This window comes from Drosophila guanche, unplaced genomic scaffold, assembly GCF_900245975.1.
Source record: "Drosophila guanche unplaced genomic scaffold, DGUA_6, whole genome shotgun sequence".
Taxonomy (NCBI): domain Eukaryota; kingdom Metazoa; phylum Arthropoda; class Insecta; order Diptera; family Drosophilidae; genus Drosophila; species Drosophila guanche.
In genome coordinates, this window is record NW_022995754.1 from 1,050,432 (window position 1) to 1,073,610 (window position 23,179).

A 23,179-nucleotide genomic window follows, 5' to 3' on the forward strand; every position below is an offset into this window, starting at 1 on the left:
ACCTTTGTTGTACAACAATGAGTTTTTTGTTGTACAACAATATGGTCTGACAACAACAAGAGGGAATTTTGTTTTCTTAATTTCTCCGCTCTTTGAGGTCCGATCAGGATGTGCAATGTATCCTCATAATTGGGAGAAAGTCCCCGATCCTTTGACAGCAAGGACGATAAGGATATTTTCTTGGGAAGGCTAAAAAACGGCTCTTTATTTTCTATATTTTATTTAATCATTGCGGGCCACGGCTTTATGTGATCGGAGAAAAAATTGCAGCCAGCCGAGCGGTAGGGTCTCCCGTATTCTTTGAATCCATCAAGGCATCAAATAGGACAAGGATATGCCTTTTTAAGGATATTGTGCAGCAGACATAACTTCAGCCCGAAAGTATGGCACGCTTTTGAAATCCAGGCCAGCCCAAAAGTATGCTATGTGGTTTGTCACTTTTTGCGCTGCTTCCATAAGTTTCCATTGCTACCCTTTGACTGCCTGTCCCTGTTTCGACCCATTCCAATAAAAATCCTTTAGAATAATTAATTCATGTTATTTATTTGTGTTATATCTATTTCAACTGCCTGGCGGTATTCAATAGGCATGCAATTTCCATTAATTCGTGTACAGAAAACAGTCCGAAACTATAAAAACTGACGCTGTGGCTGCCAAATCGTACAAAAAACCAAATTGTTAACTGTTTATACGTTGTTTTCTCTTTCTCTTTTGCTTTCGCTCCTGCTCTCACACCGATCTAAAGGGAAGTGGACGCCCAGGCCGAGTGCGCGCAGGCACTGGCCAGACGTTAACAAAAATATTGCTAAAACCGATCTACGTAGAAACAAAATCATACAAAAATCTATAAATTTATACTCGCTGCTGGCCTCACTTGCCCCCAAAGCCGCCCATCAGGTTCCCCAGTCCACCCAGGCCGCCCGCCGCTCCTTGCTGCAGCTGCCGCATCATGTTCTGGAGTCCTCCCACGCCGCCCATCTGCTGCAGCATGCGGGGATCGATCATCTTGGCCATCTGCTGGTTGAGCTTGGCCATCTGTGTGGGATTTACATTCTTGGTCATGTCGCCCTGCTTGAAGAGACCCTTGACGCCGCCCATTTTCTTCACGACTGCCGCAAACTTTGTGTAGTGGGCAATCAGCTCCTTGACCTCGCGCTCGAGGACTCCTGCTCCTTGCGCCACACGTATGCAGCGCGTGGGCTGCTTGCTGAAGAGCTTGGCGCCGTCACGGTTGTCCAGTTCGTTGTCCGACATACTGTCCATCATGGTCATCATTCGCTTGATGCGAGCCATCGACTCCGCCTCGCCGCCCTTGGTCATGAAGTCCTGCGAGAAGCCGGGGATCATGTTCATGATCTGCGAGAAGGGTCCCATTTTCATGATGTTCTGGAACTGCTCGTACATGTCGCGAATCGTGAAATGGCCATGCTTAATCTTCTCGAGGAGCTCCTCGTTTCCGTCCAGTTTCAGCTCGTTAACCTGCAAAGGATTGCTTTGTAGTTTATCCACTTAGAGGACGCGCTAATTCTTACCTTATCTATCAGGCCCTCGATGTCGCCCATGCCGAGGAGCTTGCTGACGAAGGGTTTCGTCTTGAAGGGTTCCAGGTCGTCAATGTGCTCGCCTGTGCCTATGAAGATGATGGGCGACTGTGTGGCCGCCACAGCAGACAGGGCACCACCTCCCTTGGCGTGGCCATCCAGCTTCGTGATGATCACTGAGCCAATGTCCACCTTCTCTTTGAAAGCCTTCGCCTGGGCCTCGCAGGCTTGTCCAATGGTGGCGTCCATCACGAAGATGATGTTGTCAGGGTTCACTGCGTTTGCCACCGCCAACATCTCCTCGAAGAGCGACTCCTCCTGTTTGTGTCGTCCGGAAGTATCCACAATGATCATCTCAAATCCCTCGCGCTTGAACATGTCCACACCCTCCTGGGCTATGACGACGGGATCGATTTCTGTGTAGCTGCCGTAGAACGGAATGCGAGCCTTGGTGGCGTTCTGCTTGATCTGGTCGTAGGCGCCAGCACGGAACGTATCCGCGCACACCAGGCACGACTTCCAGTTGCGCTTCTGGTAGTGATAGGCTAGCTTGGTGCACGTTGTGGTCTTGCCGGATCCCTGCAGTCCCACAAACATGATAATGTTCGCCTTTCCCTTGATGGGCTGATACGGCTTCACGCCTGGATCCACCAGTTTGATGAGCTCCTTGAACACCGCCGACTGGATCATGCGTCGCTTGTTCAGGCCCCCGGCCATCTCGTCAAAGTCAATGACGGCTCGCACATTCTCGCGCAGCTGCTTTACCAGTCGTATGTTTACATCAGCCTCCAGCAAAGCTGCGCAAATCTCTTTCAGCATGGAATTCAGGGCCTCCTCATTGATAACTGTGGCTTTGCTCAGCGAGTGCAGCGCCGTCGTTATTTTCCGTCCTAGATCTGCTAAAACCATTTTGGCGTGTTGGCTGTGTGTCGGGGTGTGCTATTGGCAGCTTAAAAACGTAGGTGAGCTTCTCGCGAAGCAATTACATGCGAAAAATACAGAAAACTTTTACTTTTTGGACACGTTGTTACAGTGTGACCGCGAAATTATCAATAAAATATACCCTCAGACCATCGAAAATATACCGAAATATACCCTTGCATTTTCAAAATATACTGTAAATATCAACCGGGAAAATTCGTGGTGACTGGCAAATACTTTGAATTTAAACTTTGTTTTGGTTTTGTTTATGGATATTGATCTATGGGTGTTAAGGAACTTTGGACAGTATTAACTCCACATGCTGAGCGCAAGCCGATTAATGAGCTGCGCGGCAAGAAAGTGGCCATTGACTTGGCCGGCTGGGTGTGCGAGAGCCTCAATGTGGTGGACTACTTTGTGCATCCGCGGCATCATTTAAAGTTGGTTAAACTCTGCTAAAACACTTGCACCAGTGGCTAATGTACACTTTTCAGAAACCTTTTCTTTCGCACTTGCTACCTTATATGGGAGCAGGTCACTCCGGTGTTTGTGCTGGAGGGAGTGGCCCCGAAACTGAAGGGCCAAGTGATTGCCAAGCGAAATGAGCTGCAATTTCGCGGAGTGCGACCCAAGGAGGCGGCCACCAGCACGCAGCAAGCTGCAGCAAAAGGAGACAAAGGACGCACTCGCTTCAACCATGTGCTAAAACAATGCGAAACGCTGCTGCTCTCCATGGGCATCCAGTGTGTCCAGGGCCCAGGTGAAGCGGAGGCCTACGGCGCCTTCCTCAACAAGCATGGAGTAAGTTTTGGTCTCTGTTGTCCCAAATCAAAAGTATATTGGGAACTCTTGCAGCTGGTTGATGGCGTCATTAGTCAGGACTCGGATTGCTTTGCATACGGCGCCATTCGGGTGTATCGCAACTTCTCAGTGTCCACGCAGGGAGCCCAGGCAGCCGCCGGTGGCGCTGTGGATATCTATGACATGCGGGAGATTACGAGCCGCATGGATTTTGGCCAGCACAAGATAATTGTGATGGCTCTGCTCTGCGGCTGTGACTACTGTCCAGACGGCATTGGTGGCATTGGCAGGGATGGTGTCCTGAAGCTCTTCAACAAGTACAAGGAAACGGAGATCCTCGATCGGTAAAAACTGACCAAGAAGGGAAGTTCCAGCCAGATTCACATTTCATTCTCCTTGTAGGCTGAGAAGCTGGCGAGGCGAGACGGATAAATACAATGCTCTGGAGATGCGGGTGGACGATAAATCGATTTGCAGCAACTGCGGACACATTGGACGCACGCAGAGCCACACCAAGAGCGGCTGCAGCGTCTGTCGCACGCATCGGGGATGTGACGAGTCCCTGTGGAAGTAAGCAACCGATCCCAAATGGCAATATTCGATTGTTGCTTACACTTTCTTTGCAGGGAACAAAGACTTTCCATTAAGGCTGAGCTGATGCTGCGCAGGAAGGCTTTGCTGTCCGAAGAGTTTCCCAACGAGGAAATCATTTCCGAGTTTCTCAGTGAGCCGCCAACGATCCCGCAGCTAGAACTTGGCTGGCGGCAGCCGAATCTTGTCAAGTTCATCAAGCAGATTGGACATCTGCTGCAGTGGCCAGAAATCTATTGCTTTCAGAAGTTCTTTCCGATTCTCACCCGCTGGCAGGTGCAGCAGAGAGGAGGGCGAGTGGAGCTCGTTCAGCCGCTGGAGATCGTCAAGAAGCGCACGGTGAAGGGAGTGGCCAGTCTGGAGCTGCGTTGGCAGGATCCCAGTGGCAGCTTCAAAGGCCTCATTCCAGACAAACAGATCTCCGAATTCGAACTGGAGCATCCGAAGGGAATCGAAGAGCTCTACTACACCGTGGAGCCGTTGGACATGCTGGAAGCTGCGTATCCCGATTTGGTGGCAGCCTTTTTCAAGTCCAAAGAGAAGCCACCCAAGAAGGCAACGCGAAAGAAGAAAACAGAGCCGCTCAGCGCCATTGAGAATATCCCAGAAGCAGGCAAGGAGAAGGCGAAACCAAAGCGTGTGGCCAAGAAGAAAAAAGCTGCCACGGAGCAGGCCCAGCCGTCACTGCAGCAATTCCTTAGACGGGAGAGAATTGGGGGGAATCCTCCGCAACAACTGCCACAGCAATGCTCCACGCCCATCACCAAATGCCTGCCCTCCGATCTCGAAAGCGATTGTGATGCGGAAGAGTTTGACATGTCGGATATAGTCAATGGAATCATTTCGAATCCTAATGCTCAGCCAGCTGTCACGAAGCACGGGGGAAGGCAGCTGCACTACGAGGCCTTATCCGATGATCTGAGCATGCGTCTGGCTCAGCTGAGTCTGACCAAGGAGGAGCCAGCAGCTGCAGCAGCAGATCACAAAAGAGATCTCTCGCTGGTCGAGCATCTGCCGCAGAGCAAGCGGCTCTCTCTGGATGACAGCTTTGATTTGCTGGTGAAGGGTGATCTGAAGAAGGTCTCACACTTAATCAGGACACCTGTGGATCGCTTCAAGCATCAGCATCGCCTGAGTGGGCAGCCTGCCGTCGAGCCATCGCCTGCCAATGTGAGTTACTTCTTCAATCAGAGCAGCGATAATGCCGATGCCTTTGAGCAGCTGATGAACTCCAGCCTGGGTGGGCCACAGCAACACGAAGAAGAGGATGAGGATGAAGATGAAGATGAAGACCTCGTGGTGATCAGTGATTAAGTTTACAGCTTAAAGTTTGCGATTTATTCGCTCTTTACAAAATAAAACTTCTCCTCTCGCCAGGGCAAACTTTGAGCCTGCGCTTTGGTGGAGGATAATCACAACTTGAAATAATTCTTGGCATACTGATGGGCCTTGGCCAGGGCCTGCTCCAACTGCTCCTCAAAGAGATTGCTTACCTTGCGGCCCTTCATGTTGCACACGAACTGCGGGTTCTGGCCCTTGGGCGCGGCCACCTGACCCCCGAATGTGTCGGCAAAGGACTGCAGCCACGTGGAGGCATCGAACTGCTGGCTGACGCTACTCTGCGGCACACAGCAGCGAGCCTTCACGACGCTGTCACACATGCTGACCACCAGAATGGGGCGATCCGAACAGAGTTTGGTGGCACGCTGCAGCGGGATCTCCTCCACCAGAGCGGAGCTGGTGATGTAGTGCAAGATAAAGGGATGGCTGTCCACGGGCTTCTCCTGCAGCAGGTTGCGCATCTCCACCTCGACAAATTCCCTGCAAGAACGGGAAGTTATAATCTGGATAACGGGGGAAATCTCTCGCCATTCGCTCTCACTTAAGGGTTGTGCGGGATGTCTCCTTGATCCGCTTTAGCATGTCGTGGATGCGTTCCAGCGTGTCCATTTTGAAGGCATATGGCAGCTTGATGTCCGTGTGCAGCATATTGTGGCGGATGGTCTGCAACTCCACTTCGGTGGCATTTGTGAGCTTGTCTGGCTGCAGCTGCTGCTCGAGGAGATCCACGCGATGGCGCAGCAGGGCAGCGGTTTTGAGCACCTAGGGGGGGAGATGCGACATAGGAGTATGCTCAGTGGATAAGCTCAAGTTACTCACATTCTCCGCCGCTTGGCCAGCCACAGCGGTGAAGGCGAAGCGCGCTCTGTTCGTCTGCTTTAGATTGACAATGCAGAAGCAGGAGAGCTCGCTGGTGTTGGTCACATGAGTGCCACAGCACAGCTCCTTGGAGCTGAGCTGCATCTCCGGGCATTGCACATTGATCAGCCGCAGTCCCTGCTCCGGGTACACCTCCCCGGGCACCATCGTAATATCATTCTGCTGCAGCACATCGCCGGCACTCAGCAGCTCCACGTGGACGGGCGTGGCAGCGCAGATTATGCGACTGCAAAACAGAAAATAGAGCCAGAAGTTACACTTAATGGGAGTCCACTTACTTGATCAGATCCTCGATGAGCTGCACATCTTCTTTTTGTATCCGCTTGCCCAGCAGTCCCAGCTCCAGCTTGCACTGCTCGCTGCTCACGGAGCTGGACACCTGATAGGTGACTTTGTTGAACAGCGATCGAATGGCAGCGTTCAGCAGGTGCGTGGCCGTGTGATGGCATGTGTTCAGCTGCCTCGTGCTGGCGTCGACTTGCAGCTCAACCTCATCGCCAATGGCCAACCCAAAGTCGTCAGTGGGTGCGGCCAGGCGGCAGACATGAACCACGCAATCGTTGAGCTGCTTCACGCGGATCACGTTCAACAGATGCGGCGGCTGCTCTGGCTTGTGCGTGCTGCTGACAAGAATGTGGCCAGCATCGGACTGCTGTCCGCCCGATTCGTAGTAGAAGTTGCTGGCGGCGGTGACAATGGAAAGGGTATCGGTGGGGTCCTGCAGGCGGCTGCTTTGAGTGCGCGAAACTTCCGCATCGTTGAGGAGCAGGCCCAGCACTCGACTGCGCACATTGGGGATCCTGTAGGACTCATTCTCGCTGTCAAAGAAGTAAACGTATTTGTGACTGTTGTCGGTGGCCGGAAGTCGCTTTGTGAGCGTCGCCTGAGCCTCGGAAATGCGCTGCTCCAGCGCCACATCGCACAGGCCTCCGTCCTCGCGCTGACTCTCCTTGGACTTGTTCTTGGCCAGCGACACCTCCGCCCGATAGCGGTCCAGATCACAGTTCATGTTCTCCAGCTCGGCCAGCTTGAGGAAACTCTCCTCGGTCAGGCCGTAGGTGTCCGTCAGCTTGTAGAGAAAGTCGCCGGGTATCGTGTTGTTGGGAAACTTGCAGCGCTGCACCTGGAACTCCCGATAGGCGGGCACAAAGCCCGGGCATTCCATCAGATCAATGTCGTCTAGGTTGGGGAACTCTGTCAGCACTTCGGCAAAGGCTTTCGAGGAGCTCTCGCGCAGATTCTTGTACACATCGTGCTCGTGATTGATCAGATCGATGACTGCCTCCTGCTTGGCACACATCCCCGGGTACGCCTCCCCCAGAGTCTCCACCACAATGGGCACCAATTGGGAGAGCAACTTCTCGTGGGCAAACACATGCTCCGAAATGTTGAGCGCTTTCCGCAAGACGCGACGCAGCTTCTGGCTGCAAATGGACACGGATTAGTGGGGGAAACAGTCGCTAGGGATCGGTGTAACCTACTTCTGATCTGGCAGCATACCATCGGCAAGGCAGGCGGTGACCATGCGCGCATGATCGGCAAGTATTCTGTAGCTTGTGTCCAGTAGCGCTGCATTTGAGGTATCTGGGAAGCTGCCGCCATAGACCGGGGCCTTGGACAGCTGCTGGATGCCATCGAAGAGCGGCGTGAACAAATCCGTGTCGTAGTTGGAGGATTTGCTCTGCAGAGTGGCCGCTAAACGCTCGAATCCCATGCCCGTGTCCACATGGTGAGCGGGCAGCTGCGAGATGCTGCCATCGGGATTGCTAGAACCCAACAAATACTTTAATTAATCAATTGAATCGCATTCCTGCCTCTGCCCTCACCGATTGTATTGTATAAAGACGAGATTCCACAGCTCTGTGAGATCCGAGCGACCGGCATTTACCAGCTTGCCGCGCTCCTCCACGCTGCCCAGCTCCGGCCGATGGTCGATGTGTATTTCGGTGCAGGGGCCGCACGGTCCGGTGGCGCCCATTTCCCAGAAGTTGTCTGTGCAGCCAAAGGGTAGAATGCGTGAGACGGGGAAGCTGAAAGGAAGTGCGCAGTCGGAGAGGTGACGCTCGCGGATTATGTAACAGATTGCACGTACCCCAGGCTGCGCCATATCTCGAAGCATTCCGTGTCCGCGGGTATGCCCAGGCGCTCGTCGCCAGCGAAGTAGGTAACATACAAGCGTGCAGGATCAATGTTGTACGGCCCACGGAGCAGCTCGAGAGCCATGGCACAGGCCTCCCGCTGGACAGAGAGAATTACCATAAAATCTTGCAGTTAAAGCGCACAGAAACATACCTTGAAGTAGTCCCCAAACGACCAGTTGCCCAGCATCTCGAAGAAAGTGTGGTGATAACCATCCTGGCCCACCACCGACAGATCGTTGTGTTTTCCGCCCACCCGCACGCATTTCTGGGAATTCACCACCCGCTTGTGGGGTGCCTGCGCTGTGCCAAGAAACACAGACTTGAACTTGAAAACGAGAACAATAATCAGATAAGAATGGACCATTGGGTCGTTGGACTGCGCTGCTTTGCTCACCTGATTCATGCCAGCGTTGACAAACGCCACCGTGGGATCACAGAAGGGCACCACGGGGCTGGAGCGCACAAACTTGTGCTCATGACTGACGGTGAAAAAGTCAATAAATGTTTTTCGAATCTCGCGCGCCGTCAGCACGCGCTGCAATTGCTTGGCCGAGTTGTACATGCCCAAATTGTATAGCAATTCGAGTTAATTACATGCGACCGGCAATTAAAACGGAATCGGATAAATCTCTGCTCGAACAGCTGATCCGCCGTGGCCATTCACTGGGAATTGCCGTTCGCATGTCCGCGTCACACCTGTGCAACTGTTCTATTTTTTACGGGGGCGCAACAGCTGCACGCACGTAGATTTTTGGCTGAAAGGAAAACTAAGAGCAACGACAGTGGATACCACCAGATGTGACAGAGGCTATAAATATCACTGAAAGTAATGAAATCCGCCATCGATATCTGCACCAGAGGTAAACTTGCCCCAGGACTTTGTGAACTTTGACACGCAAAATGCTTCCGCTTTCACTTTCTCCTCCGCCTCTCTCTCTTTGTCTATGTTGTAGCATAACCAAAAACGGCAGCAACAACGCATTTCCCACCTTGGCCAAGTGCAAACCCCAGCAGATAGGCAACAGAAACAAGCATCAACGAAATCATCGAATTATGGCCACAAAACGGCGACCGCTACGCCCGAACCTTGGCACTGCTTCGAGTTCTAGTTCCAACATGAACTTTCGACCTGGGGGTCCGGACATAACTCGGTCCGAGGCTCGGGGCACCAGGCCCACAGCAGCCCCCACCAGTATCCGAGAGATTCTTGTCATGGGCGTCATACATTTGTGTAAGAAAACGATTTTCTTCAATACGGACCTCAAGGTGGCCCTCTACCTGGGCAGCCTGTTCGTGATATCGGTCATTGGGGACTTTGTCCCCTTCCCCAAGACCTACTTCGCGCGCTCCGACAATCTGTTCAACATGTACTTTGTGAAGGTGGGCTGGGGCTGGACTCTGCTCTTCGTGGTGCCCTTCCTGGTCCTGTCTGCCTACACGATCACCTGCGGCGATCACAAACGGATGCTGCGCCATCACTTCCCACGAATTGTCATCGCCACCTTCTTCTGGTTCTTCTGGACTAAGCTCTTTAACATTGTGGAAACATCCTACGGACGCTGCACGGTCAAAGGTTGGCATCAGAATACCTGTATCAAGGGGATCCATCGGCTAACGAAACTTTTCTTTCAGGCTTCCAGAGCAAGTCGAGCTGCCTGAAGGCCGGACATCTGTGGCATGGCTTCGACATATCCGGACATGCCTTCATCCTGATCCACTCCAGTCTGGTGCTCATCGAGGAAGCGCGCCCCATCATCAAGTGGGAGACCATCAAGGAGCACATCCGCAACGAGCTGCACAATCGCAGCGTCTCCGAGAACACGGGCACCAATCCCCTGCGGGGCCTCAACGACGAGCAAATGCGTAGCCTGCAGTTCCTCTACAAACGCCTGACGCCCATCATCCGCACTCTGTTCATCGGCATGGCCGCGCTGCAGCTGCTCTGGGACATAATGCTGGTGGGAACGATGCTCTACTACCACCGCATGATAGAGAAGGTCATCAGCGGCATCATCGCCATACTCACCTGGTACTTCACCTACCGCTTCTGGTATCCCACGCGCGGCATCCTGCCCGAGGAGCCCGGCAGCGGCACCTTCTACTACCAGCGGGAGACCCATGGTTTTCCGTTCAAGCGTCCCTCGCATTTATCCGGTGCGGCTGGCACCAGTAGCGGCCCCTCTGGTCCCGCGAGAGCCAATCCCAATGGCAAAGTAGGAGCAGCGACGAGTGTGCCCAAGGACCAGCAGATGCCAACATTTATGGGCATGCCGCTGTTCACCAGCCCAAAGGCAGCGACCGCTGCAGCCAGCTTGCTGCAATCGGCGCAGCAGAAGCGAGAACGGGAGCAGCAGCAGCAGCTGGGAGCGGAGAGTTGAGCTTCGCCCCAAGGGTGATCCAAACCGTCCTCGCGGGGCGTTCACAAGCATAGCAGGAATTGACAATAGGTGACGGATTGGAAATGGAATTTATACCAAATTATTTTGTATATTCAACGTTAATGATTGAGATGTAAATTATGATATTTATAGCAGCTGGCACCATCCATTTTCTCTCTTTTCTCTTCATCATCATCCCATACCCCAGCATCCGCCATCCGCCATCTGGTTACCCCTCGTTGTAGTCGTAGCTTTAAGCGTTTAGCGTTCTTTTGTTTCGTGCGTTTATATGTGACCAACTTTAACAGTAAAAGGATTTTGTTAACAAAACAACTGCCCGCATTCACTTGTGCGCAAAGGCGGCAAACATGGCCATACCCAGGAAGCCGGCTCCGGCGCCCAGCTTGTAGTTGCCCGGCGTCTTGGCCCACATCTCCCTGAGGATCTCAAAGTTGCTGGGCTGCAGCTTGTGGTACGACTGGCGCTGCCTGAAGCGTAGAAAGTATCCCTCCACCTGGGGCAGCTTACCGAAGGACCAGTAATAGTTCTCGAAGCCCAGCTGGTACAGGCGATGCAGCAGCAGTCCGAGGCTGATGTCCGCCAGGGTCACCTCGTTGCCGGTCAGCCACTCGTTGCGCGGCGCCTGCTGGGACAGCTCCTGCTCCACGTACAGCAGCACATGACGCACGGCATCGAGCACCCGCTGGAAATCTTCGCGGCAGGAGACTAGATCCTTGCGACGAATCTGAATGTCCAGCTTCTGCTTCAGCGCTGACTTGTTGGACTCCAGCTCATCCACAGAGCGGCGCAGCAGGTCCAGCACTTTGTCGTTGTTCTCTAGAAAGGCAAAGCCATGCGGGAATTGTTATTGGCAGCAAAAGTTTCGACTCACTTAGGCAGGATTGACGCACTGGCCCGATGAAGGGAGCCTTGGGCACCAGCTTCATATCATCGTGAATGAAGGAGCCAAGACTCAGAGCGCCCACGGGCACACGTCCCACTGCACTCTCATAGATCATAACCTGATCGTACTGTGCGGAACTCTGGTCGGGCTTCAGCACTGGATGATTGGCTGAAAGGGCAGAGGAAATGCTTAAGATATTTGTGGCAAATACTCGACAAGTAGTAGTAGTTACCTCCCCGAAACTTGCTCTCCACATAGTTAATGATGTGCGTCGAGTTGGGTATGATGAAGGCTCCATCTTGGAGCACTGGCACATCTCCCTTGGGATTGAGATTTAGGAACCAACTGGAATATTGCTCGCCATTGCACAAATCCACCACATACGGCGTAAAGTCAATGTTTTTCTCGTACAGAACGAGCAGCACCTGCAAGGGAGTGGAAATGGAGATTTGTTTATTTTCCAGTTCATCTATTTATATTGTCGCTTCATTAACACCTGCCGAGCGGACAGGTAAACAAATTATAAATCAAATTCCCCCATGGATGGTGTCATAATTCAGAGTACAACACAAACTCCCCCGTCAAGCTCCATTGCACTCGACATTGAGCAGAGTTCAGCTGATCGTAAGGGCTCGCAGGGGGCTCCCTGTGTAATGAGCATCGGGGGGTTAAATAATGAATCGTCATTCGTCTCGATGATGATTCGTTTTGCAAATTTCGCGCCATTGGATGATAAATAATTTGTGGAGAGAATCGAATCACATGATTAACATTCAACATCAGCGGCACTAACTTTTTGTGAGTAGAAGTTGTAGGGATGGAAGTAGAGCACGAGCTTGTTGTCCGCAAACACAGGAGCCTTGAAGTCCTGCAGAATGGCTGGCTGTGTGGCTGCCTCAATTTCCTTCGCCTGATCGCTCATTTTCCAATAAAATTACGTTCTCGGTGGCAGCCGTTCCCTCTCTCGCGTTAGTCAACTGAACTATTATGCTAGCTGAAAGGTTTTTCCTTTATCACATGCCTCGCCGCTCGACGAAAGCCGTTACCGCGTGCCGGAGACGATCGCAACCAGACGGAATATGTGAAGAAAAACCGTTTGCACGCGAGAACCGACGTTGGGCAACTAACTGACTGCCAGTGCTGGGGCGCTCCACATCTAGAGTGGAGAGTGGAGCATCGAGCGTGTAGCTGAAGCTTCTCCGACAGCCTCATATTAATTCGCACTTTCGGCTGGGAATGAATTTCATGGCATTGCGACTTCGGGAGACCCGAAATGAAGTTTCAACTATGTCAAGCGATTCTCACTCGCACTCGCTTTCATTCTGCGGTTGCTACTCGTGTTTGCTTGTCACAATTATTTATCTTTTGTTTATTTGGCATTACGAAACGGAACGCAACGTTTTATCTTCTGCTGGGGGAGATTTTCTTTTCAAAATGTTCTTATCTACCGATGACCGAGATGACTGTTTGGGGAGTGGGCTATTCTTGGCGCATGAATGAGCAGATTTCTCAATAAACATACAGCGTGATATTAAGTATTACAAGTTCTTAGCTGCTAAACCACAAATTACTCAGTAACCATATCTAAGCCACTGTGCAAGCTTTCAGTAAATCCAAAAACATAGCCGTTATTCGAAGCAAGAGCTTTTTGTTTCACTGTGAATGGCAAATCCAATAAGAAGTATCGGCGCTGCAGCTTTTGCCGATTGATTCCCCAACTAAAGTCGTTTTACAGTTAATGATTGTTAATTGTTAAGAAACTAATATCTCAAACTATAATCGAATCTCGCGTTTAAACTATGTTTCATCTCGGCAAGCAGTTGATTGGCAGGGCGCCAAATCTCCCATTAAGTGCCGCCACCGCTGTGACTGTGGCCGGAGTCCAAAGTGCCGCAAGAAATCTTAATCTTAACAACAACAAACCCGATCAAAAGCTTGTTAGCCATAATCTTACCCATAAGCGCTTGTCCAGCACCAGTCAAAGTTCAAGCGTCAACCAAATGAAGCGTTTAGCAGGGAAAGTTGCAGTGGTCACCGCCTCCACAGATGGGTAAGCGTAGAAGAGATTACTCCTGCCACTTTTGTTATCTCGATTGATCCCCTTGCAGCATTGGCTTTGCTATTGCCAAACGACTGGCCGAAGATGGAGCTGCCGTGGTGATCAGCAGCCGCAAGCAAAAGAACGTGGACAACGCTCTGGCGGAGCTGCGCAAACTGAACCTGAATGTCCACGGCCTGAAGTGTCACGTGAGCGAGCCCCAGGATCGCAAGCAGCTCTTCGATGAGACCATCAGCAAGTACGGCAAGCTGAATATATTGATAAGCAATGCGGCTACCAACCCTGCCGTCGGTGGGGTCTTGGACTGCGACGAGAAGGTCTGGGACAAGATCTTCGATGTCAACGTGAAGAGCTCGTATCTGCTGGCCAAGGAGGCGCTGCCCTATCTGCGGCAGGAGAAGGGCTCCAGCATTGTGTTTGTCTCCTCCATTGCGGGCTACGATGCCTTTGAGGTTAGTGGGTGACGCGACCAATGACCATTGGCTTATCTCAACCTTCTTATCGTTGCAGCTGCTGGGCGCATACTCCGTCAGCAAGACGGCGCTCATTGGCCTCACCAAGGCTGCCGCCAAAGATCTGGCGCCAGAGGGCATTCGCGTGAATTGCCTCGCTCCCGGCATTATCAAGACAAAGTTCTCGAAGGCCCTGTACGAGGATGAGTCAGCGAACGAGGCGGCGCTCATGAAGATTCCAATGGGTCGTCTGGGCACCAGCGAGGAGATGGCCGGCGTCGTCTCGTTCCTGGTGAGCGAGGACGCTGGATACATTACGGGCGAGGCCATTGTGGCCGGCGGTGGCATGACTGCGCGTCTCTAAGCGGTGTACATAAATATATTTCCTTAGAGGCTATGGATAACAGGCTTGAATACAAATATGGATGCAGTTTGGTGGCGTCGTGCTGGTGTCTAGGAGGAGCGCAACTTGGCCAGCTGGTCGGCAATGTCCTTCTCGGTGCGCTTGCCGCTCGTCTCGAAGTCCGCGCTGCCAGTGGCTGGAATATTGGACATCTTGCCGGATATCTCAATGCCAATCTCATCGAGAACCTTGTTCACCACGGCATTCGACTCCTCCTCGTCACCCGACTCGTTCAGCATGTCGTCCAGTGTGTCGTTGATCATCTCGTCCGTCATTTCCATCTTCATGTTCGCTGCCTGGAAGTCGCGCACTGTGCCAGCAATCGCCTCGGGTCGCATCACCTTGTTCATGTCCGCCATGGTCTTGGCCGTCGTTCCCATTGCCTCGCTCAGCGCTATGTTGGCGCCCATGTTCTTGTTCTGGAAGCCAATGGACTGGATCTTGCCGGCCGCCGCATAGCTGCGCGACTTCTGCTTTCGTATCTCCACCAGTTGCTTGGCCAGTATGCGACAGGCGTCGTTGTTCCCAGCGGCTGCATTGCGTCTAATGTCAGCCTCCAGTTTCTTCTCCTCCTCCTCCATTTTGCGTCGCTCGCGCTCAATGTCGCGAGTGGCCTTTTTCAGTGATCTGTCATTTTCGCGCTGCTGCTCCTTGACTGTGGGTTTCTTGCCGAATATGTTATTGAACATTTTTTGAATTTATAATAACTGCAGATTGCGACGTTCGAGAATTCCTTTTTCCCCTATGAATCACGCAAAAGTTCCCCAAGCAAATCGAAGTAAACATTGCAGTAAATCAGATCAGCTGGCAAGTGCACGCGTTGCGCTGTGAGTGTCTGTTTTCCCAGTTTGGTGCTGCCACTTGGATCCGGTCTTTGCCGATTTATTATTGTTAAAAAATGGACAAAGAAATTATAAAACAAGGCGCTGAGGCTCGCCTGTACCTCGGCAAATACGAGGGCGAAACCTGCCTGATCAAGGAGCGCTTCGTCAAGAAGTACCGCCACCCAGACCTGGACAAACAAATCACGCGACGCCGCATGAAGGCGGAGATGAAGACGGCGGCACGTTGTCTGGCTGCCGGCGTTCTGGTGCCGAAAGTACTTCACTTGGACTACCCCGCACACACCTTGTACATCGAGTACTATGCCAATGCCAAGACAGCCAAGGAGTTCATCCAGGAGACAGTTGCCACCCAAGAGCCGGGCGAGGCGAAGAAGATTCTGCAGGATCTGTGCTGGCGCATCGGCGTTATCGTCGGCAGAATGCACGTTGACCACATCATCCATGGCGATCTGACCACATCGAACGTACTAATCAATCCCCAGGAGAACAAGTATGAAGTTGTGTTCATCGATTTCGGGCTGAGTCACTACGACAAGGGCGCCGAGCGCAAGGGCGTGGATCTGTATGTCCTGGAGCGAGCTCTGCTGAGCACCCACAGCGAGCAGTCCTACCTCTTCGACTACATCCTGGAGGGCTACCGCGCGCAGTGCGGCGCGGAGGGACTTCTCGTCCTTGTCAAGTTCGAGGAGGTGCGCGCCCGTGGACGCAAACGGACGATGATTGGCTAACAACAAATATTCTTTAATAAAACTTAAATCCGTAGATCTATTCCCTATTCTATGCGCTTGAGGGTCTCCTCTCTGGGTGGGTCATCCTGCAGCTCATCGATCTTGATTTTCTTTATGTATTTGCGCAGCTTTGTTTTGCGCTTGACCTGCTCGTGCTTGAGTGGCTCCAGACCCTCCACGGCGGACTCCTTGTACTTGGCATAGGGGCGCGCCTTTATCTTGGCAATGGCATCCTCCAGCTTGAGCCCAGTCAGGCCCTGCTCCTCGTAGTACAGACGGTACTTATCACAGAACTTTGAGTGTCCCTTCTTAAAGTTGGGCGCTTTGGTCGAAGGATGCTGCAAAGTGCGAGGATTAAAAGTGATTTTCTCTGGGAGAATGGCACGTCGAAACACTCACCCTGGCATCGATGGCTCGGGCGCAGCCTATGTGAAACCTGTGCAGATGCCGCAGAAAGTGCTCGTTGGGCTTGATGCCCTCCTCCAGGCTCAGCTGCATGATCTCATTGATGTAGCCGAATGACTTCTGTTCACAGCCCTGCCGCAGCATGGCGCCCAGTATGGGCATGTTCATCTTGATGCCCGCCTCCTGCATTTGCTGCAGCAGCTCCCTGGCCTCCTCCTGGGTGCGGCAGCCCAGTGCCAGCACGCCGTAGGTCACGATATCCGGATGCAATCCAGCCGTGCGAACCATAGAGAGCACCTCGCGGGCACTCTCATAGTCGTAGCGCATCGAACGCTTCTTGATCAGAATATTGAAGAAGTCAATGTCTGCCTTCAGGCCGATCTTGCGCACGAATGTGAGGATCTGCTTCTCAGCCGCATTGGTGGGTGGAATCACCTCCAGCATGGTGGTGAAGGTCTGTATATCGGGTGTGATCTTGTGCTGCTTCATGTGCTCCAGGAAACCAGTAATGCCGCCCAGCAGGAGGAACCGTTCGTGGGGACGCGTAACCTCCTCCAGGGCCACCAAACTGCCCAGGTGTGGTCGCGGCAGTAGCAGATTGGGCAGCTCCAGCTCACTGGCAGTCGTCGCCACTTCAATGTGGTCTGCCAGCGACTTGGCGCTCGATGTTTCCATGGGTAAATCTTCCTTTTGCCCTTCCTCCAGTTGTTCTGCCGCCTCCTGTTGGGTTGCTGCTGGTGCTATCTGTTCGAGAACCTCCCGCATGGACTCCAGAGTGCCAAAGCCACAGTCCCGTGCACAGCGAAGCATCGCATTGAAGCTGTAGTAATCCGGACTGATGCCTGCCCGCAGCATTTTGTGCCACGTGAGGAGAGCGTGCCGAAAGCCGTGCTCCGGTTTGCTGGCACACGCCTGCAGCAGGAAATTGAATGTCTCTGCGTTCATGTCCAGCTTTCGCTCCACCATCTCATCCGCCAGCAGGTAGGCTGTGTCCACATCCCCGCACCGCCCGTACGCCTTGATCATGGCGTTGTAATTCTTCGCATTCGGCTCGTAGCCCTTCTCCAGCATGTTCTCCCGCAGTATCTGTGCCTTGGCCAGTCCATCGCTGATCGTGGGCGCATTGGCACACGCATTGAAGAGCGATGTGTAGGTGCCGCCCGAGACGGGCAGTCCGCGTTGCCGCATCTTCGTGTACAGCGAGAATGCCTTGCGGGTGTATCCGGCCTTGGCGCAGCCGCTGATCAGCAGATTGTAGATGTACTTCTCCGGCTTGACACGATCCTCGCGCAGCATGCGCTGCTCCAGCACGGCAATGGCATCGTTCAGCCGGTTGGCGTTCAAATGTTCCTTGATGAGATGGGCGTACTCCTTCGCTTGCAGTTTCTTCGAGTGTCGCGTGGGCTTGCTTATGTATTCCTCCTCTTCGACATCTCCAGGATCTTCGGTTTGGCTAGCGCTGAACTTGGCATCACCAAAGGTATCCGGATCCCCATGCTCCAGCACTTTTTTCGGTTTCTTTTCCTTCCGTTCCTTCCTTTTCTCCACCGACTGGATTTTCTTGTGCTGCCTGGTAGCTTCCACATCAGCTTCCTTATACTTTTCATCTTGGAATGGGTTGCTGTGCCTATTGGCCTCTCGTTTAGCCTGCAGACCGGCTTCCTGATCCGTAATACGCACGTGCAGCTGCCGGTTCCAGGTGGCCAAAGGAACCAATTGGAGTCGACTGTTATAGCTATTTACAGAGCGCCTTGCGGTGTTCAACTGCAAGTGGCGCATATGCGAGGCCAGCGCTTGGCTGAGCAATCGCAGGGCCATAGTTTCTGTGATTTTTATGTAATTTATCAAACTTTTCAAACGTGTGTGCCGCTGCGGTGTAAATACTGAAACAGCTGCAGAGTGCGGAGTTGCCACCTGATCTAATTTGCCATTCACATGTAAGCACAACATTCTCCCGTCACATTCCCATTTTTGTGACCTGAATTAGTTTAATTTAGTGAAAATTTAACAATTTCAACATGAACAATCATGTGGATCCACGTCGCAAGGAGAAAATCAATCGCTACAGGGCGCCCAAGAATCAGGGCCAAGGCGGCGGCGCCAACGAGGACATGATGCCGGACTACATGAATATTCTGGGAATGATTTTCTCAATGTGCGGACTGATGATGAAGGTGAGTCCAAAATATGTGACCCGGTGGACTTATCAGTGACAACCGCGCTTCTTTTACAGCTCAAATGGTGCGCCTGGTTCGCCCTGTACATTAGCTTTGCCAGCTCCAAGGCCAGCGACGATGCCAAGCAGGTGCTTTCCTCCTTCATGCTGAGCGTCAGTGCTGTGGTCATGTCCTACCTCCAAAATCCAGCTGCCATGACTCCGCCATGGGCCTCGTAGCAGTAAGAAGCCAGAGCACAGCATTTCCTGGTTCTAGTTTAAATAAATGTGAATTTTTATTGCGATCCAAGAGGGGATAAAGAAATGAACTAATTGTGTTGCATTTTAAATAATTTAAATATGAGAAAAACAAAAAAACATGCTGTAAAATTTAGCTAGAAGCGGTGGGGGTGCACCAACGATATTGCCACGCTCGGGTATGAGGATGATCAGTTCGGGATCATCTTTAGGTTGTGAGTAGGTAGTAGGCAAACAGAATGAAGGCTAAAATGTAGATGGTGCCGATTATCAGGACGTATTAAATCTCTCCAAAGTTCGTGTGGCCGGTCGACTTGGCGTGCTCCTGGGCTTGCACCTGGCCCACCAGCATCACGTCGCAGTCCATGCAGCGCAGCGTGAACTTGTCCACGTTGGTGAACTGGCGCGAGGACTTGGCCTCGTTGGCTATCTGCTCGGCCTGCTGGTAGACGCCCATCTCCTCCACGGGGAAGATGGTGGCAGGCACCGAGTTCTGTAGCGTCTCCATGTACAGCGGATCATAGTGGATGCCATCGAAGAGCAGGAAGACGCGCAGTCCGAAGTTTTTGTCCTCGCCAAAGCGATTGATTATAGCATTCTGTATGTCCACCACATCGATCTCAATACCGTAGTAATTGGACAGAATGGACACTTCAATGGCACCGCCCCACGAGTCGGCCTTCTGGATCCAGGCGCAATATTCTGCATTTGACTTGCCCAACACGGCGTCACTGTATTGGGTCGTGTCGGCGGACACCTCCTGCGCTATGATGTGTCGCATCATCTCGCTGCCCTCGTTGTCCACCTTGCCGTTCAGCACGAAGCGAATGCTCGTGAAGAGGCAGGAGTTATCCGCCGGCACCACCTTTTTCAGTAGGATGCCATTGAAGTTGCCGTTCGGCCCGGACACTTCGGGTGGAATCACAGGCTCCAGCGATTGGATGACATTCACAGCGTTCGTTTCGACTCCGCCGCCGCCTGCAGCTGCGCTGGACACTTGACGCAGATGCTCCGCATCCTCCTCAGCTTGCAGACGACGCGCCAGCGCCTCGTCATCCTCCAGTGTTGAGCTGCCACTGGCTGTGGCAGGAGCAGGGGCAGCTGCAGCTGTAGCAGCAGCCTTCTCCTCCACAATCAAGGTCTCGCCGCTGTGGATGCCCACAGTCTTGAGGTTTTGGCTTTCCCGATTTGCCGAGAGGTCCAATGGTTTGGGCGGATAGCCGACCAGCACGTGCAGCTGCGATTCCTGTATGGCCGTCGCCTGGGCTATTCTCGCCTTCAGCTCCCCAAGCGTCGTATTCTGGTTCAAGTCATTGACAATGAATTGACCTTTTTTCGATTTCAGCTTCACGCTAAATGACGACCCAGTCATTGCTCCTATCGGGTTTTAACACAGAGACGCACAGCGGAGAGATTTGATTTGAATTTTTGTACAATTTAGGCTATTTTTATATTTTGGATTGACTTGAATTTATAAGTTATATATATGGTATTTTTTTTTTTATTATATTACATATATACAGTGTCACCGCGGAATTATCGATAAGATATACCGAAATATACACTTGCACTTTCAAAATATACTGTAAATGCACCGTAAATCTTAAATCATTTTCCTCGATTTCGATGTTCTATTTGATATTAATAGCTAGTTAGGCTTCTCAGCGCTAAAACTATAGTTTTATCTGATTCAACGATAAATTATCCAGAAGACTGGCTAGTTTTCCCAACTTCCTTTTAATCGAATGTTTACAAATTAAGTTTGAAACAAAAAAGATCAACCAACAAAAATAGCATAAAACGTTATGTCACTGGGAATGGATTGCTACGTATTTGACAATTTGTAGTTGTCAACTGGTAGGTGAGTATAGCATGGGCATTTGAATACCCTATTTCCATAATTGAATATTAAGCTTTCATATGATCTCTATGTATATACCGATATCTATAATTTGAAAAATCTTCGTTGAGATGAATTTCCAACATAGACTGACTTGTTATTGCATTGATTGGAGCCTAAGATTTCAAACATTTCCTCAATTCGAGGTCACCCTGCATATATATGTATATGTTCGATAACGATAGCCACTGCTTGACAACACTTGTGCGTGAGACTTTACAGCACTGAACCGTACTTTATGTGTGGTGGCGCGCAAATTTAAAAATTGTTATGCTACTGGTAATGCCTGCCGCTTTAGGTGTTAATCTAATGCCTAATGACCAAGCTAGTTGGCTGAGAGGCCGCTAATTAAAGTTTAGCAGGCAGCATTGCAGAGAGTTTCCAGCTAATGGGCTGCACAAACAGAACAGTCCAGAACCAAGGAAATGCCAATACAAATTGGGGAAACAACCGCACAGACAGACGTCAAGTCAACAAATGATCCAAATACTCGAATGTTACTTTAGAGTTTGAAACCCAACAATGGAACCACAAGAGCAGCCACAAAATGAATAATGTGGTTCGATGTTTTTTTGGGCTTTTGTTATTGCCTCGGATGCGTGGTACACTTAAATCACATTTAATAGTCCAAACAAATTGATTGCCCGCGCCTCCTCTCCACTCGACACACTCTCGTCTCTCTCCTCTACGATTTGCGAGATGTTCGGTCTGCCGGTCTGCCGGTCTGCCGGTCCCCGCGTTGTTTTAATTTCTATGAAAGACGACCGAGCGGGCCGACTATAAATAGTTGGGCAGCGGGGTCTGGTGTTCAGTGCACGCAGTTCATCCGTCTGTCAACGACATCGATCAATCCCAGCTCCCAGCTCCCAGCTCCCAGCTCACAACTCCCAACCAAGCAGTCAACAAAAATGAAGTTCTTGCTCCTGGTGCGTCGCCCAACTCCACACGAAACTGGATAATCATTCAATCATTCAATCACTCATTCCCCACATCCACTAACCACGGACTATCTTTTGCTTTTCAGAGCGTTTTCCTTTGCCTGGCCGTGTGCTTCATGGCCAGCAGTGCGGTGCCCATTGAGGAGTCCATACCCGAAGGTCTCGAGGGCCCTGGCAGCGACACCTTCAACCCCACGGACGATCAGTCCTTTCTGCTCAAGCTGAAGCTGCTCAAGAAACTCCTCTTCCTGGGCTAAGCGAGGAATGAGTTCTGTCTGGCAGCTGCCTCAATGGATTTTTAGCTTAACTTTGTCTTTAGGGTTTTAAGGAACAAATTTACAAGAGAATTAAAAGTAATGAAAGTATTTGATAAAGAAAATCTCAGTCTTTGGGGGAAGGGTAATCAAGTTTGTTTCTTCAATCATTTGTTTGACAAACTGAAGCAGAAGTCGAAGGGAAGAAGGTCGCTTCGGGGCGAGTCTGTTGCTATCTGACACTGAATATAGAGCCAAATATGAGACTTTGCACAAATCCAGCGAATACTTAGAAGATTTCTCCTCTTGCTCCATGAGACTTTCCAAGAGATCCCAAGGCATCATTGGCACCCAAATCTACTCATTCACTGTGGAAAGTAACAAAGAAAACTGCCAAGAATAACCTTCATGCATATTAACATTAAATCATACAATTCCTTAAAGGAATTAGGTTCCAAAACCGATAAAAGTTGAACTGCTTTCTGCTGACTGATTTACTACAACAAAAAACATAAACGCACAAACAGGAAAACGAAGGAACTTACCCATAAAAGTCCTTCAATGAGTCATTTAAAAGGGCAACTCATAAATAAGCAGAAAGATAAGCGATGCAAGGGGAAGATCCTGTTTGGGTTGCCACATCTGAAACGTGTTCCCTTTTTGAGCACAGAAATCACCACAGAAACTGTCAGTTTGTTGTATGAAAAGTAAATTTATTTTAGTTACGATTACGATTACGCATAACTCTACTCGTGGGTTGTGTGGTGTATGGATATTATGGCATTATCTATAGGTAGAACGGATTGAACGTTGTTAAGTGCAGCAGAATAATTGTGGATTGAACGCGGTTGGAGGTTTTGTTTTATGGACTAGAATGGAAGCTGAACTGGTGGCACTGAGCACAAACTGCCTAGCCCAACAGCTTCTTCAGCTTGAGCAGCTTCTTCAGCTTGAAGATGGCCTGCGGATCCTGGGGACGCTGCACATCGTCAAAGGCCGGCTGATAGATATTGTCCCCGATGAGGGACTCATCCACGGGCACTGCATACACCAGAGCAAGGGCCACCAGGCACACAAAAAGGGTCTAAAGGGTAATCCATTAATAACTTGCTGGAGGATCTGATTAAAGGTCTTACCAATGCGAGGAACTTCATGATTATTGCTTGTGTCTTGGGTGGATGTGGCGCTGTTTAATCCAAAAAATTGACTGCAACTGTTGGCTTCTGTGGCCAGTGGCTTTTATAGCACCCAAACAAAATAAAACGGTGGCCGAGAGAGGCCCAAT

General features: G+C 51.1%; 13 protein-coding genes across 14 annotated transcripts; 6 read left to right on the forward strand and 7 right to left on the reverse strand.

Annotated features, from left to right (window-relative positions):
- Positions 1 to 526: 526 nt before the first annotated feature.
- LOC117589118 (signal recognition particle 54 kDa protein) lies at positions 527 to 2,581 on the reverse strand. The gene is made up of 2 exons (XM_034280796.1): positions 1,533 to 2,581; positions 527 to 1,479 (listed from the first exon to the last, which is right to left on the reverse strand). Exons 1-2 carry the CDS (start codon positions 2,448 to 2,450, stop codon positions 871 to 873), a joined length of 1,527 nt encoding a protein of 508 aa, XP_034136687.1. The 5' UTR covers positions 2,451 to 2,581; the 3' UTR covers positions 527 to 870.
- Positions 2,582 to 2,692: 111 nt separating this feature from the next.
- LOC117589115 (flap endonuclease GEN) lies at positions 2,693 to 5,231 on the forward strand. Its single transcript, XM_034280793.1, has 5 exons — positions 2,693 to 2,902; positions 2,957 to 3,263; positions 3,318 to 3,607; positions 3,666 to 3,833; positions 3,890 to 5,231. Exons 1-5 carry the CDS (start codon positions 2,745 to 2,747, stop codon positions 5,166 to 5,168), a joined length of 2,202 nt encoding a protein of 733 aa, XP_034136684.1. The 5' UTR covers positions 2,693 to 2,744; the 3' UTR covers positions 5,169 to 5,231.
- LOC117589113 (alanine--tRNA ligase, mitochondrial) lies at positions 5,170 to 8,880 on the reverse strand. The gene is made up of 9 exons (XM_034280790.1): positions 8,610 to 8,880; positions 8,367 to 8,540; positions 8,167 to 8,312; positions 7,901 to 8,104; positions 7,556 to 7,840; positions 6,353 to 7,498; positions 6,015 to 6,300; positions 5,737 to 5,957; positions 5,170 to 5,675 (listed from the first exon to the last, which is right to left on the reverse strand). Exons 1-9 carry the CDS (start codon positions 8,775 to 8,777, stop codon positions 5,267 to 5,269), a joined length of 3,039 nt encoding a protein of 1,012 aa, XP_034136681.1. The 5' UTR covers positions 8,778 to 8,880; the 3' UTR covers positions 5,170 to 5,266.
- Positions 8,881 to 8,916: 36 nt separating this feature from the next.
- LOC117589121 (fat storage-inducing transmembrane protein) lies at positions 8,917 to 10,921 on the forward strand. The gene is made up of 3 exons (XM_034280802.1): positions 8,917 to 9,075; positions 9,169 to 9,788; positions 9,848 to 10,921. Exons 2-3 carry the CDS (start codon positions 9,269 to 9,271, stop codon positions 10,591 to 10,593), a joined length of 1,266 nt encoding a protein of 421 aa, XP_034136693.1. The 5' UTR covers positions 8,917 to 9,075; positions 9,169 to 9,268; the 3' UTR covers positions 10,594 to 10,921.
- LOC117589123 (ganglioside-induced differentiation-associated protein 1) lies at positions 10,683 to 12,634 on the reverse strand. 2 transcript variants are annotated; one of them, XM_034280805.1, is made up of 5 exons: positions 12,291 to 12,634; positions 11,730 to 11,922; positions 11,486 to 11,665; positions 10,972 to 11,430; positions 10,683 to 10,892 (listed from the first exon to the last, which is right to left on the reverse strand). In XM_034280805.1, exons 1-5 carry the CDS (start codon positions 12,417 to 12,419, stop codon positions 10,879 to 10,881), a joined length of 975 nt encoding a protein of 324 aa, XP_034136696.1. In that variant the 5' UTR covers positions 12,420 to 12,634; the 3' UTR covers positions 10,683 to 10,878. The 2 variants fall into 2 exon arrangements, with proteins under 2 accessions (XP_034136696.1, XP_034136695.1); XM_034280804.1 differs by having other exon boundaries at positions 10,683 to 11,430.
- Positions 12,635 to 13,214: 580 nt separating this feature from the next.
- LOC117588852 (dehydrogenase/reductase SDR family member 4) lies at positions 13,215 to 14,428 on the forward strand. The gene is made up of 3 exons (XM_034280352.1): positions 13,215 to 13,547; positions 13,606 to 14,008; positions 14,067 to 14,428. Exons 1-3 carry the CDS (start codon positions 13,297 to 13,299, stop codon positions 14,370 to 14,372), a joined length of 960 nt encoding a protein of 319 aa, XP_034136243.1. The 5' UTR covers positions 13,215 to 13,296; the 3' UTR covers positions 14,373 to 14,428.
- Positions 14,370 to 15,195, reverse strand: LOC117588854 (charged multivesicular body protein 2b-B). The gene has a single exon (XM_034280354.1). The coding sequence runs from the start codon at positions 15,098 to 15,100 to the stop codon at positions 14,462 to 14,464; it is 639 nt and encodes a 212-aa protein (XP_034136245.1). The 5' UTR covers positions 15,101 to 15,195; the 3' UTR covers positions 14,370 to 14,461.
- Positions 15,196 to 15,262: 67 nt separating this feature from the next.
- LOC117588853 (EKC/KEOPS complex subunit TP53RK) lies at positions 15,263 to 16,031 on the forward strand. The gene has a single exon (XM_034280353.1). It carries the CDS (start codon positions 15,310 to 15,312, stop codon positions 15,982 to 15,984), a length of 675 nt encoding a protein of 224 aa, XP_034136244.1. The 5' UTR covers positions 15,263 to 15,309; the 3' UTR covers positions 15,985 to 16,031.
- Positions 15,977 to 18,274, reverse strand: LOC117588850 (pentatricopeptide repeat-containing protein 1, mitochondrial). Its single transcript, XM_034280349.1, has 2 exons — positions 16,384 to 18,274; positions 15,977 to 16,322 (listed from the first exon to the last, which is right to left on the reverse strand). The coding sequence occupies exons 1-2, from the start codon at positions 18,205 to 18,207 to the stop codon at positions 16,029 to 16,031; spliced, it is 2,118 nt and encodes a 705-aa protein (XP_034136240.1). The 5' UTR covers positions 18,208 to 18,274; the 3' UTR covers positions 15,977 to 16,028.
- A 63-nt stretch (positions 18,275 to 18,337) lies between these two features.
- Positions 18,338 to 18,878, forward strand: LOC117588855 (protein Asterix). Its single transcript, XM_034280355.1, has 2 exons — positions 18,338 to 18,563; positions 18,623 to 18,878. The coding sequence occupies exons 1-2, from the start codon at positions 18,408 to 18,410 to the stop codon at positions 18,782 to 18,784; spliced, it is 318 nt and encodes a 105-aa protein (XP_034136246.1). The 5' UTR covers positions 18,338 to 18,407; the 3' UTR covers positions 18,785 to 18,878.
- Positions 18,816 to 20,298, reverse strand: LOC117588851 (ubiquitin thioesterase OTU1). The gene has a single exon (XM_034280350.1). The coding sequence runs from the start codon at positions 20,172 to 20,174 to the stop codon at positions 19,083 to 19,085; it is 1,092 nt and encodes a 363-aa protein (XP_034136241.1). The 5' UTR covers positions 20,175 to 20,298; the 3' UTR covers positions 18,816 to 19,082.
- A 1,217-nt stretch (positions 20,299 to 21,515) lies between these two features.
- On the forward strand, positions 21,516 to 22,005 carry LOC117589035. The gene is made up of 2 exons (XM_034280662.1): positions 21,516 to 21,628; positions 21,727 to 22,005. The coding sequence occupies exons 1-2, from the start codon at positions 21,611 to 21,613 to the stop codon at positions 21,895 to 21,897; spliced, it is 189 nt and encodes a 62-aa protein (XP_034136553.1). The 5' UTR covers positions 21,516 to 21,610; the 3' UTR covers positions 21,898 to 22,005.
- A 581-nt stretch (positions 22,006 to 22,586) lies between these two features.
- Positions 22,587 to 23,157, reverse strand: LOC117589261. The gene is made up of 2 exons (XM_034281038.1): positions 23,031 to 23,157; positions 22,587 to 22,978 (listed from the first exon to the last, which is right to left on the reverse strand). The coding sequence occupies exons 1-2, from the start codon at positions 23,046 to 23,048 to the stop codon at positions 22,805 to 22,807; spliced, it is 192 nt and encodes a 63-aa protein (XP_034136929.1). The 5' UTR covers positions 23,049 to 23,157; the 3' UTR covers positions 22,587 to 22,804.
- Between the last annotated feature and the right edge of the window lie 22 nt (positions 23,158 to 23,179).

What these genes read in the sequence shown, in the direction of transcription:
- LOC117589118 (XM_034280796.1), bottom strand. Translation starts at nt 2,450, where the DNA reads ATGGTTTTAGCAGATCTAGGACGGAAAATAACGACGGCGCTGCACTCG. An exon ending in TCGAGGGCCTGATAGATAAG is followed by an intron (nt 1,480 to 1,532) that starts GTAAGAATTAGC and finishes AATCCTTTGCAG; the next exon opens with GTTAACGAGCTGAAACTGGA.
- LOC117589115 (XM_034280793.1), top strand. Translation starts at nt 2,745, where the DNA reads ATGGGTGTTAAGGAACTTTGGACAGTATTAACTCCACATGCTGAGCGC. An exon ending in CCTTCCTCAACAAGCATGGA is followed by an intron (nt 3,264 to 3,317) that starts GTAAGTTTTGGT and finishes GAACTCTTGCAG; the next exon opens with CTGGTTGATGGCGTCATTAG. An exon ending in GAAACGGAGATCCTCGATCG is followed by an intron (nt 3,608 to 3,665) that starts GTAAAAACTGAC and finishes TTCTCCTTGTAG; the next exon opens with GCTGAGAAGCTGGCGAGGCG.
- LOC117589113 (XM_034280790.1), bottom strand. Translation starts at nt 8,777, where the DNA reads ATGTACAACTCGGCCAAGCAATTGCAGCGCGTGCTGACGGCGCGCGAG. An exon ending in TCAACGCTGGCATGAATCAG is followed by an intron (nt 8,541 to 8,609) that starts GTGAGCAAAGCA and finishes CTCGTTTTCAAG; the next exon opens with TTCAAGTCTGTGTTTCTTGG. An exon ending in CTCATCGAGGATCTGATCAA is followed by an intron (nt 6,301 to 6,352) that starts GTAAGTGGACTC and finishes TCTGTTTTGCAG; the next exon opens with TCGCATAATCTGCGCTGCCA.
- LOC117589121 (XM_034280802.1), top strand. Translation starts at nt 9,269, where the DNA reads ATGGCCACAAAACGGCGACCGCTACGCCCGAACCTTGGCACTGCTTCG. An exon ending in CGGACGCTGCACGGTCAAAG is followed by an intron (nt 9,789 to 9,847) that starts GTTGGCATCAGA and finishes CTTTTCTTTCAG; the next exon opens with GCTTCCAGAGCAAGTCGAGC.
- LOC117589123 (XM_034280804.1), bottom strand. Translation starts at nt 12,419, where the DNA reads ATGAGCGATCAGGCGAAGGAAATTGAGGCAGCCACACAGCCAGCCATT. An exon ending in ACAACTTCTACTCACAAAAA is followed by an intron (nt 11,923 to 12,290) that starts GTTAGTGCCGCT and finishes ACTCCCTTGCAG; the next exon opens with GTGCTGCTCGTTCTGTACGA. An exon ending in AGTGCGTCAATCCTGCCTAA is followed by an intron (nt 11,431 to 11,485) that starts GTGAGTCGAAAC and finishes TTGCCTTTCTAG; the next exon opens with AGAACAACGACAAAGTGCTG.
- LOC117588852 (XM_034280352.1), top strand. Translation starts at nt 13,297, where the DNA reads ATGTTTCATCTCGGCAAGCAGTTGATTGGCAGGGCGCCAAATCTCCCA. An exon ending in GTCACCGCCTCCACAGATGG is followed by an intron (nt 13,548 to 13,605) that starts GTAAGCGTAGAA and finishes ATCCCCTTGCAG; the next exon opens with CATTGGCTTTGCTATTGCCA. An exon ending in CGGGCTACGATGCCTTTGAG is followed by an intron (nt 14,009 to 14,066) that starts GTTAGTGGGTGA and finishes TTATCGTTGCAG; the next exon opens with CTGCTGGGCGCATACTCCGT.
- LOC117588854 (XM_034280354.1), bottom strand. Translation starts at nt 15,100, where the DNA reads ATGTTCAATAACATATTCGGCAAGAAACCCACAGTCAAGGAGCAGCAG.
- LOC117588853 (XM_034280353.1), top strand. Translation starts at nt 15,310, where the DNA reads ATGGACAAAGAAATTATAAAACAAGGCGCTGAGGCTCGCCTGTACCTC.
- LOC117588850 (XM_034280349.1), bottom strand. Translation starts at nt 18,207, where the DNA reads ATGGCCCTGCGATTGCTCAGCCAAGCGCTGGCCTCGCATATGCGCCAC. An exon ending in CCCGAGCCATCGATGCCAGG is followed by an intron (nt 16,323 to 16,383) that starts GTGAGTGTTTCG and finishes CGCACTTTGCAG; the next exon opens with CATCCTTCGACCAAAGCGCC.
- LOC117588855 (XM_034280355.1), top strand. Translation starts at nt 18,408, where the DNA reads ATGAACAATCATGTGGATCCACGTCGCAAGGAGAAAATCAATCGCTAC. An exon ending in TGTGCGGACTGATGATGAAG is followed by an intron (nt 18,564 to 18,622) that starts GTGAGTCCAAAA and finishes CTTCTTTTACAG; the next exon opens with CTCAAATGGTGCGCCTGGTT.
- LOC117588851 (XM_034280350.1), bottom strand. Translation starts at nt 20,174, where the DNA reads ATGACTGGGTCGTCATTTAGCGTGAAGCTGAAATCGAAAAAAGGTCAA.